The 12,283-nt window shown below is 35.4% G+C and overlaps 1 protein-coding gene across 4 annotated transcripts in view; it reads left to right on the plus strand.

Annotated features, from left to right (window-relative positions):
• Positions 1-10,582, plus strand: part of U2SURP (U2 snRNP associated SURP domain containing) — a 55,790-nt gene extending 45,208 nt beyond the window's left edge. For 3 of the 4 annotated variants that reach the window (XM_027091757.1, XM_027091756.1, XM_027091754.1), the window contains 4 exons: positions 1,504-1,614; positions 4,026-4,144; positions 5,386-5,562; positions 6,732-10,582. In XM_027091757.1, coding sequence (XP_026947558.1) covers positions 1,504-1,614; positions 4,026-4,144; positions 5,386-5,562; positions 6,732-6,870 — 546 coding nt within the window. In that variant the 3' untranslated portion in view covers positions 6,871-10,582. The remainder of the gene's footprint in view (positions 1-1,503; positions 1,615-4,025; positions 4,145-5,385; positions 5,563-6,731) is intronic. The other variant, XM_027091755.1, reaches the window with a different exon arrangement.
• Positions 10,583-12,283: the final 1,701 nt, after the last annotated feature.

Genomic DNA, 12,283 nt, shown 5'->3' on the forward strand with positions numbered 1-12,283 from the left:
GTTCTACACTGTATATGTGTATACTGATTTGTGCTATACATGCATACACAGAGGTGCACGTAGCAACACACCTTATATATATACATTTCCCTACTTTATATGTTCTTTGAGAATCTGGCCTCTCTCTTTGTTAGATACTCAGCGGTGGTTCATCCTATTCTCGTAGTGGCTACCCTATCGCAATTGGGATTTGGACGTGAGCCAAATCCTGATTTTAAAATGCAGATCTTGGGTTTGTTATAGAATTATCTATTCTTCTCCCTTATTTACTCTGAGATTTAGTCGTGTGGAGTAAAGGTCCACAACTGGTGGCAAATTTGAACTAGAACTCGGGGCTCATGAGCTTTATTCATGCGCGCTCTCTTCTCTGCCCCTAAATTCAAATGTCAGTTTCTGAATTTAGAATTCAGTGAGTACCTTTTTATTGGAGAACCCTTAAATAAAGAATTAAGTTCTAATTAGTTTTATTATATACTATAGGATATATAGTATGTATAATGTATATTTATTGTGTAGTTTTTCTTTCTAAACGCTCTTTTCTTCCCCACATGTGTCGTAATAAAGATGTCTATAGCTGAATCTTTTTTTACCACGGGATTAATAAAAACCAAAGGATTTGTGTTCTAAAATATTGACATTCTCTGCAAAACACTTAGAAAACACGCAGCCATAAATTACAGTGTTTACTGGAAGCAAGTTCTTAATCTTTCAGATTCTGCTTAGAGCAGTGCCTAGGCTGGCATTTTCTTTTCTCATTCTGCTGTTGTCTCCGTTTCTATCAGTAAGGGTTGGAGGAGTGGAACACTAGGTGGGGAGCCAGGTGAAGGGTCTTCTTTGTTGTTGAAGTAGAAAGATCCCTTTTCTGCCCTCATCCCTGAGGAAAGAGTGAATAGTTGAGGGGAAAGGTGATATACTTGGCACTGTCCCAGGGCAGCCAGGGGATAGATGGCTAACAAGCCATTCCATGGGCTACTGTCTTTTGAGTTGGGACCCTTTGTGACCTGTTTTCTGGGCGCCCTGGACTTGTGCTTGTGCCTGAGTTAGGCCACATCAGCAGGAACTGTAGCTAGGGATTTTATAATGATCTTCAAAAGGTGCTCTAGGAATGCCTTTCTTTCACCAAAGTAGCATTCAGGTCTGTTGTTTGACTCTTGGATGCTTACCTCTTAAACTGATTTACCACAAATTAGAACAGTCATTTTTGTCAAGTCATCTCGTGTGGCTGTGCAGAGAGCACGTGGACCAATGTCTGATTACTTGAATTCTGCATAGTTGGGCTTGTCTGACAAGTGGCCTTCCGATGAGGGAGTTACACATTGATGTTATATTTTGACTGAGTCCTTAATCGGTTACTGTATGTTTTTATGTTTTATGTTGCTATACTTATGCTTTTCGTTTTTATACACTTGTTTCAAAGAAGAGAGTTTTTTTTAAAGGAGCAAAGCACTCCTTGAGAAGCTATAGTGATAAAAAGATTTATTTTAAATATGTGTTATTTCACAGCTCAAAGTTATGAAGTTTCAAGATGAATTGGAATCTGGAAAAAGACCTAAAAAACCAGGCCAGAGCTTTCAGGAACAAGTAGAACACTACAGAGATAAACTTCTTCAACGAGTAAGGAATAAGTATACGCAGTAATATGCATTTTCCAGAGTTATTTGTTTGACTGCCTACAATATTGATATATTGGCATATTTAAGGAAAAGAATATTTAAATTATATCCTTTGTCTACATGCTGAATATTGGTAGCTAATTCGGAATGTTTGAAACTTGACGTTTTACAGTTATTTCAGCGTGGAAAGCAGTCTTAGGGCAACAGCACACTGTTTTATTCCTGATACTACCTGTGGAGCATGAAATCCTGCTAAGAACATGCTTTCAGAACTGGAAGATACTATAGAAAGAGTCACATTTGTGACAGTGAGACACCAAGAACCGTGAGAAGTAGCACAGAGTCAGAGATGGTGTTAGGGTTTGGGAATTTCATTTAGGACTCCTTTTCCATTGTGTCCAAGGAGGGACAGCAAGTGGTAGAATATCTCATCTGTGAATTCTAAGCTTTTGAGGGACCTCGTATTCTTATACATAAAAAAGTGTTTAGGGATATACAGAGAATTTTAGAACAAGGAGGCCTACATGATAATTGTTGAAAGAACCTAAGAATTTTATCGGGACTGCTATTAATTTTTACCTATATCTTGACTGTCATTACAAATAAAAGATTATAGAGAGAAATAGAAACAACTAGAAGGGAGCTTAAAATCATACAAACCTATTAATGGTGACGGGAGCACAACAGTGTGGTAAAGCAGCTTGTTGCTGTACAACACTGTGGACTCCTGGTGCCACTGTCTGCTGTGCACTCCCAGGCACGTCACTGAAACCTGCTTTTACTCTGTAAAACTGGGTTGATAAGTCCCAATTTTGCAGGATTATGAATTAGATAATAGCTATATTAACTCCTTATTATTGAATTAAAATGTTTAAAATATCTTGAGTGTTTTAACTGTAGTCTGATTCCTATGAAAGTGTCAATCAGGAAAATGTATCCTACAGGTCACCAGAGGAAATCAGTCTCCTCAGCATCACTTTTTAAATTTGTGCTCAGTATGTTGTATTTGGAAAAAAGATAAATGAGTTTTTTTTTTAAAAAAAAGATGTTATGTGTCTGAACCCCATGAGTCCCTTTGGAGATGGTGGTAGATGTTTGATCTGCATGGAAGACTACACCTTGAGATGCCCACTGGGTCTAATGTAGTAATACATGTATTACCATTTTAGTCTCCTTGCATTCCATCGTTGTAATTGGAGGGAAGAATGTACTTTTTGAAGGTACATACTAGGGGTCAGCAGACTATGGCCATCACCTCATTTTTGTAAATAAACTTATTAAAACACAGCCATACCCCTTCACTTATTATCTGTGTATTATCTACTGTGGCGACTAAAGCGGTAGAGTAGACCGGTTGTGGCCCACAAAGAAAATATTCACCACCTGGCCCTTATGGAGAACATGTGCCAGCATCTGATGTAGGCTGTTTATCAGATATCAGTTAGCTTTCTTGATGCATACAAATCATAGAGAAATTTAATTCCTGTTAGTGGAAAGCTAAGTTGGCTTTGTGGGTTCATTGTCTATAGCCACTCCTTTAATTATCAATAGAAATCATAATTTCAAGTGAGAAGTGGCAGTTGTAGCAGTTGGGGATAAGCAAATAAGTTATTTTTTGGTTTATATAATAATATAGTCATGTAGTCAGTTTGTACTTTTATAAATTAGGATTTAACATTTCCAATATGATTGGTACTTGTTTCTCAGTAGTATTAGTATTGAGTATTAATAGTATTTTAATAGTATTTTCTGATAGTATAGTATTTTCTGATGGACGAGTATTGTGAATAGCTCTTTCTCCCTTTCAACATATTACTTTGTAAGGGCTTTCCTTTGATTAAATCAACTTGCTGTACCATTAGAATCACTATTGACAATTTTATTGCAGTCTGAGTTGGAAAGGTCATTGTTCTGTTAGCTTTTTCCAATTGTGTTTTCAAGTGGAGGGACAGCACTCTAGGTAGTAGCTAAGAGAGCCCTGGCTCTGGAGCTTTGGCTCAAATCCTGACTTCACTTCACCATCCTTCACCATGACCACAGGCATGGTACTTAGCCTTTCTTAATCTCATTTTTCATCTCTAGAATGAGGATAATGCTATTCTTAGGCATGTTTCGAGGAATTACATGAAATGGTATATGGAAAATTGTTTATTAATTGCTTGGCCTGTGGTAGGCACTCAGAAAATGTTTAGCTGCTGTCATTGGCATCACTATTATTATTCAGTATAAGTAGAAGAGTAGAAGAAATGACTGGTTTTCTGGAAGAGTAGGTATTTTAAAAAAATAGTTATACCTTCAGTAGTAATTTAAAAAATAGTTAACTAGAAGAGGCAGTATTGTTTCATAAATGAGATTAACCAGGTTCGTGTTTTTAATGGCTAAATACTTTCTCTTTAAAAAAAAAAACAACAGGAGAAAGAGAAAGAATTAGAAAGAGAACGAGAAAGAGATAAGAAGGATAAAGAAAAATTGGAATCTCGATCCAAAGACAAGAAGGAAAAGGATGAGTGTACTCCAACAAGGAAAGAAAGGTATAACATTTCTCATTTAATGCCTATACTGGTTTCAGGATTTGGAATCATGTTTCATTTTGTAATATTTTCATCACTGGTGCCAACAAACTGGAAAAGTATTTTTGTGTGTGTGGTAAACATGTTTGGCCTCTGCCTGCAGGAGGCAGAATTAGCTGAGAAATGGGGCAGTCAGTTGGCACTTGGCTTAGTTATCTGGGACATCATCCCTTTACATGGTTCGTATGGTACCTTAGCCTTAGTTCGGTGCAAGAATTCAGTTACCGTATTAGGTATCAAACCTAAGGCTTAAATAACTAAACAACTTGCTAGATCTTACCTGTTGCCTCCAATATAAGCTTTTCTTCTGTGCTGAGGCTGATATCTGTAAACTTGAGTCTCCTGGTCCTGTTTGTAAAGGGAGTTTGTGTATATAGGCCATAGGGACTTGGTCCTCACTTTAAGGCTTTATTCTAATCAAAGTCATTTCTCTTTTAGTTTTTATTCCTTACTTGCACAGTTCCTAAATCTCTGATTAGTAGAGAAAATTACTTTAGTTAACAGAATTGAGGTTTTCCTAATAAAAACCAAACAAATGCCAAGAAAAAAATTTGGCTCAGTCACCCTACATATAGTTACAAATAACAGTTATACTAATTGCTTAAGTAGTAAATCTATCACTTTTTTGTTTTCTATTATTATCTTGATATAATTTCAGATTTATAGAAAAGTTGCAAGAATAGTATAAAGAATTCCCAGATATCCTTCACCCATATTCCCCCAATGTTAAAATATTTCTCCTTTTGCTTTATTTTCTTCTTCCTCTTCCTTCCCCCCTCGTCCCCAATCATTTAAGAGTAGTGTGCCTACATGATGCCCCATTTTCATACTTAACTACAGTAAAAGTTTCAAGATCAAACAACAACAAAAGGTTTCAAGAGCAGGAAATTAACATTTTAAAAAACACGATTGTCTAATCAGAGACCTTTATGAAATTTGGTCCATTGTTCCAATAATCTTTCTTAGAGCAGGAGAAAATCTAATTTAGTTGAATTCAGTTTTTGTCTAGATCAACCTATCTTTAAGACTTATTTGTTCTTAGTATAAAAGGCTTTGAATGTTGTTGGAAAATAACATTAATAAGGTTAGTGAAAATAAAGATAGTGTAAGCTGGTAGGAATTAAAAGCTAATTTAGTAGAAAGAAAATGAATACCTGATCCTTTGCTCACTTATGGAATGTTTTGGGGGCTTTGTTCCATAGGAAAAGGCGACACAGTACGTCCCCTAGCCCATCTCGCAGTAGCAGTGGTAGACGAGTGAAATCCCCATCACCAAAATCGGAGCGATCAGAGCGTTCAGAAAGATCTCATAAAGAGAGCTCACGGTCCAGGTCATCTCACAAAGATTCTCCTAGAGATGTTAGCAAAAAGGCCAAAAGGTAAACGCAAGTCATTTTTTTGTAATATTTGAAATGCCAGTTTCCTTGTCATTCCACCAGCTTTTGAAAATAATTTGGTTGGCAGCCATTTTTTAAAGGATTTTAGAAAACCAAACAGATATACTTTCATTTTAGAATCTTCCTTCCCATCTCACCACCCCAGCCTTGTCATGACTAAAGCACAAGAAAGCTTCCAACAAGGAAAGACCAGCCAAGAATTTTAAACATCAGTTTCCTGTGGAGTAGGGATAGCTGCTTTCCTTTCCTTTCTGTTCTTTAGCTTCTATAGAATATTCTTTGATTTTTGTCAAGGCTGAAAGAAAAATACATTCTCCCTCCCCACCCAACAGTAATCTTATTAGCAAGTTCTTGGGTAGAGACTTATGGACATAGATACCATTTCTTCAGTGTTTAATTTAGTGTGTTATATACCTTTCTCCTCCTAGTTCCAGAAAGGTGGTTCAGAAATGTTTTATTTATCTAGTGTTTTATAGAAGAATTTTTCTGAGAGCTAAAACTGCTTTTTATCCTAAAACGTTTTTATTGTAACCATTTTTAGTAAAATCTTTATACAACAGATAAGTCTCTTTTTCTAAATGGTGCTTGTGCATATATTTATATACATGTTCATGAAAATTATATATATGCATATATAATTATTTGTTTTGGTAATTTTCATGAATAGCACTTACAGAGTTATGCTGTCTTAAATGATTTCCTCAAATGATATTGCAGTAGTTGGTTCTTTTCCCTACAAGAAGATAGGCTGCAAAGCTGCTGCGTTTAAAAGTTTGTGAATGATCTTGGATGCCATTTTGAACTTTGGCTTATAATAATCTGGGGAGCTTGTTAAAATGCAAATTCCCAGTCCCTGCCTCTTGAGATTTTGATTCAGTAGAGCGGTAGTAAGGCTCAGGAGTCTGTCTTTCTAAGCATGCATACCACCAATGATCACTGATGCAGCGCCTAGGAAGTACAAAATCTGTGTGTGTGTGTGCACACGGTAGGCGAAGCATAAACTTGGAAAGTTTACATCCTTTTTTATTTCAGTGACTTTCATTGTTCAGTGACTTTCATTGCTCTCTTAAAGATCACTTTAGATAATTTAAGGATAGTCAGTTTTGATCACATGAGTACTTTGGTTAAATTGTTTTTGTTTGTTTCCTCAGATCTCCATCTGGTTCAAGGACACCTAAAAGGTCTAGACGATCACGGTCTAGATCCCCTAAAAAATCAGGGAAGAAATCCAGATCCCAGTCCCGATCTCCACACAGGTCTCATAAAAAGTCAAAGAAAAACAAACACTGACATAAATTTTTAAGATGCTGTCACTTATTGGAAATGCGATTTTGTTTTGTGCCTGAACGGTCTGTTTTTTTAAAAAAAAAACAAAAAAACAAAAAATCTAATGAAAGAGCATTCCTGGGGTTTTTCTTTGTTTGTGAATGCATGTGTAAACTCATAAGTAACTGCATCTGTAGACCTGTCGTTGTTTTATATTGTATAAATTACTTTCATTGTGGCTGTTTCTCAAGATGAGATTTTTATTGTGCTAATGAACTTCATCAAAAATGTGTATAATGGATCTGCTGGCAGTAGTAATATTTTGTTTTAGGATGTTGTGACTTAGCAAAAAATAATACAGATGTCTTCCCCCCTTTTGTAGCTTTGACAATTTGAATTAGATTTCAAATAAAATCTGAACAGAAAACTATAACGTTGTTTTTTTGCCCTATCGATGACATCAAGTCCCTTAAAGTCCTACTTAAGTGAGTTTAGCACTTCTGCTGTGTTTCTTATACCTAATGCACTTTACAAGCTCCATTGTTCAGGTAGCTAAAGTTTTATATTTACTAAGATGACTGTCAAAATTTAGGGACCTGAGACTCACATTTGGTAGGTTTGCCAACCAGTTTCTTTGGTAAGGTTCCCTTAAGTAATACTAGTACCCAGAGATCAAAAGACTAGGCAAATGTGGTGTAGTCTTTTGTTAATGCAATGCCTGGTTAGAATATTTTTTTCTTTTTTCAGAGAAGCAATATGGTTTCAATAGACTTAACCTGTGTCCTGAGCAACTACTTATTTTCAGGGAAAAATTAAATTTCCATCTTTCGATTTCATCTTCTCTCATTAGAAAAGTTTACTTAAAAGTTTTCTAATAATAGTTGGCCATAGAATTTTTTTTTGAAGGTTACCCTTTTACAGCCCTCTGTAGGCTGTCTTTCAAACACTGGTATCAGAATATTTCTACAAGGTTCAGTGTAAAGCACCTTTGTTGGGTTTTTTTGGTTTGTTTTTAAAGAATTTAGTTTTAGGTTTAGCTTTAAGTAAAATTTAAAAATAAAATAATTTTCAGGAAACTTAACATCCAATGGTTTGTAAATTAAAGGTGCAAAAAGTTGATTTAAACCATTTGCAGAGTTGAAATCTGTAATACAGTGGTAATAAATTGCAGTATGAGGAAGAAATAAGAAAACTTGTGTAATGTTGAATATAATATTGCTATAATGTAATAAAGGGTTATGTAGACTTGAACTGACACTACTACTATTTGTGAATCTTGCTTTCAGTTTTTCATTTAGGCACTTTATACAATGGTTGATGTTTTTTTCCCCCTCTTAATAGAGTAGAAAACTGTTCTAATAATGGATTGTTTTGAGTTAGCTTGTCTTTTTAAAAATACCTTTTCAAGTTGTTTTACTTAGTCTTGCCTAGTCACAAAATAAAAAAGCTGTACTCATGATTTGAGGAGTAGGAATATCAGCTGAGCAGTGAGGCATGTTATTGCCAAACTGGGCAGACCTACAATAGCTGTAGAAATGAGCCAATCAGATTATTTTACTTAGTGGTTCTTATCAACATGCAATATTGCTTGAAAGTTATTCCCTTATCATGCACTCTTTTGTTTGTCCGTATTGTTAGGGTGTTAATTACTAAATGTTGCTCAGAATAATTAAACATGAACATTTGGTGCTGGTTTTTAAAAACCTACAAATATAGCCATTTTTAAAGAGCATGTTTTTCTCCCCTGTTCATTGCCTGGGAGAATGGAATTTTATATAATTACCTTTCTTTGCAGAAATAACAATGTTGAGTTGCTGGTGATTGCGGGCACTCTGTCATTCATTGGTATCTAGTATAGGCTTAGAAATGATAAGTCAGGAAATGATTTTGCCAGTCAATTTGCAAGGAGTACTTCTTTTTCTCTCTTTAAAAAAATATCCTGGAGAAGCAGGAGTGTGTAGAAATTGTTAGGTCAGTTTCGGGTGCTTATATTTAGTATTTTTTCTACTGCAGTGGGACATAGCAGTTCTTTTAATCTGCGTCCAGATATAACGAACATCGTTTATCTATCTTAGAGTGGGTGAGACTGGCTTCCTTTTGGGTGATGGGTGGGGATTGTGTAGGCTTGGTAGAATATGTATTCTGTGAAGTTTGCTAATGTTCGTATTAGATTGTATTGGATTTTTTTCCCCTGGAATTGCAAATGGTATTGTTAGATAGGTTATTTCCAACTTAATGAGAAAATATCCAGAGTAAGTGTGTTTAATTCTCCATGGATTCTGTGAAAGCTTAACGGTCAGAAATTGGTGATTGTAAGGGAGGAGATATTCTCTACCATATTTTTATAATAGCATGTTATTCCTGTTTCCTGTCTAAAGAACACTTAATTAGATAGCAAAACTTCTACAGGTTGACTAAAATGTTTGTAGGTGTGGCCATCCAGTTATAGGAAATACCCTGTTTCAGCTCTGTGATAGACAGTTATCCTCCACCACAGCTACATGTAGGAGGAAATCCTCTGATGGCTACTCTTTTTATAAAGGGCGTGGCTTAAACCCTTCACTCTCTAACATGCACAGGGATTCCTTACCAGGTTAATACCACTTAATCTCTCATTCTTTGACAGGTGAGAGAAAGTAAATCATGTTTGTGAATCTTTTCTTTGACTTTGTATTTCCTTATTACTGTTAATAAGCTTATGGGCACTTCTGGACTGCAACATGTTGAGAAGTTAGAGACTAAAGAACTAAAACAAAAAGCCCTGACCCAAAAGATCACTTTTATTTGGCTCAGAGTGTTCTTGGCATTTCTGCTAAAGTTTGCAGAAAGTACTATACACTGACCTAGTTTTTCTTTATTGCAGACCATTCCTGAGACTTTTATCCCAATTAAAGGATCTTAGAGGGAGGAAATACTTGCTTATGACTTTCACATTTTTTCCCACAAACTTTAATATTCTTGAGCACTTGAAAATATTTTAAAGAAATTCTAATCGTGAGCTAATACAGTTTATTAGAAATATTCTGCTCATATTTGCCTCCATTGTGGTATAAGTTCTGAAAAAATTACATGGACATGATAATAGTATATGATTGTTAAAAATGACATGAAATAAGTATTGTCCAAGTGACTTAACCTGTTCTGATGACCACAACAGTGTGATTTCTTTAGCAGAGAAAGTTGTTTTTAAAAATAAATAGTACCACTTTTCTAAGAAAATAAGAGCTTCTTTTTGCTTTGTTGTTTTCCTCTTCTATTATATATTAATGGAAAAGCTACAGAAAATTCAGTGCAGGTACTAATGAAGACACTAGTGTAAGTTTAAAGGAACATATGACTGTAAAAACTCATGAAGTGCTTGGTTTCTTCATATTCCACATGCATGTTTTAGAATAGATTTTAGGGAGTATTTAATTCATTTTCCTTTTGGCATTTTTCTTTATTTTGTTATCAACTTCCCAGGACTTAGATGATACACAAATACAGATCCCAGGGGATGTGTTGTGTGATGCTGGACTAAAAGGTGGGAATGCGCTGCTGTCCAGAGTGAGCCATGTTCCAGTGTTGAAAATTCAATGCCTCAGTGTTTATTCAGTACCACCTCATGGAGCGTCAGTGTACACGGATTATATGTATAATTGGTTATTTATATAGTTTTGTAGATCTGTAGATAAATGCCCTCATTCATTTTTATATGTAATTGTGCTTGGAGTATTTTTGTGTTTTATTCTTTGACTTCAACAGGGTCTTGTACATTATATCTTTGGTGATTTGAAATATCAGGAAAGACAAATTTTCAGAAATGAGAATAATACAGTTGAAATCAGCTTAGCTGAAATATTCTATAGCAAGACAATTTCTTTTGGGTGAACTGATTCCATAATTAATTACTCTTGATGTAAGGATTCAGTTTATTGTGGAGTTGCTTTCCAGACTGTCACTTTATAGTTTTTCTACATAAAGATTATATAGTTGCAAACAAAGGTTGTGGAATTTCCTTTTTGTTGTTGTTTTTTGACTTTTAATTACTTTAATAAAATACGTTGTTTTCATAGCAAACTTTAGACTGTTCATGTAATTTTCTCCATACAGTTTTTCTAATGTAAGCCCAGCAAACCATATCTAGTTTTCAGCAGCGTTATCCCAAGTGAAATAAGTGATGTGTCATATTTATCAGTTATAGCTAAAATGTTACTACATTTTACATGTTTAAACCATAATAAAATATTGTCATGATAGATGATTTTTGTGTGTGTGTGTGGTACGCGGGCCTCTCACTGCTGTGGTCTCTCCCGTTGCGGAGCACAGGCTCTGGACGTGCAGGCTCAGCGGCCATGGCTCACGGGTCCAGCCGCTCCGCGGCACGTGGGATCTTCGCGGACCGGGGCACGAACCCGTGTCCCCTGCATCGGCAGGCGGACTCTTAACCACTGCGCCACCAGGGAAGCCCTAGATGATTTTTTTGATAAGGAAATTTTAGTTCCTTATCGGTTCCACTTTTTAAAGAGAGTTTGTTCTGTTTTATGGAGGCAATTTTCAAACATATATGAAAGTAGAATAATAGGATGAGCATTCCTAGTACCCATCGGTCTGCAAATACCAAGTTATTAGTCTCTAAATGTCTCTAAGTGTTTTCTTTTTTAAAACATAACCACAGTATCATTATCACATTAAAAATAATTTATTGGTTCCTTTAAAATCTTTTAAATTGTGGTAAAATACTCATAACAAAATTTACCATCCTAACCATTTTTGGGTGTACAGTTTAGTGGTGTGAAGTATGTTCACATTGTTATGCAACCTGTCTCCAGAACTTTTCATGGTACAAAACTGAAACTGTGTACGTATTAAACATTACTCCCCCATCCCCACACCCAGCAACCACCATTTTTTACTTTCTGTGAGTTTGACTACTTCAGATACTGCATGCAAGTAAGTGGAATCATACAGAACTTGTCTTTTTGTGACTAGCATATTTCACTTAGCATAATGTCCCTTCAGGTTCATCCATGTGGTAGCATGTGCATTGGTTCTTTTTTAAAGCCTACTTTTTCTTTTAAAATTTCTATATTTTCTTATAGAATTTGAAAAGTTTTTTCTGCAAATGGCACATTAGCATTTTCTATTTTGAGTAAAAACTTAAAAAAGAAAACAGAGTAATACCAAGTATATATGCCAACCACTGACTTTTTTTTATCACTTTTGTGCTGTGTTCTCTTTAAATGATTATGTATGATATGATTTCACATCAACATATCATAGCATGGGGTGCAAAATACACTTTCAAAGCATATGTGATTTTGAAATTGTAGTGTATTAATATAAATGACCATACTCAAATGCTTTTTTAGCTTATTTATTGCCTGATGAAAAGGAAACAAATTCTGGCATTTAGTATACTCGGTGTTTAGATTAGACACTCATTTTGCCACAAAGG

Source organism: Aethalodelphis obliquidens, unplaced genomic scaffold (assembly GCF_003676395.1).
Source record: "Aethalodelphis obliquidens isolate GAN/ISIS:26980383/991018 unplaced genomic scaffold, ASM367639v1 scaffold72, whole genome shotgun sequence".
Taxonomy (NCBI): Eukaryota; Metazoa; Chordata; class Mammalia; order Artiodactyla; family Delphinidae; genus Aethalodelphis; species Aethalodelphis obliquidens.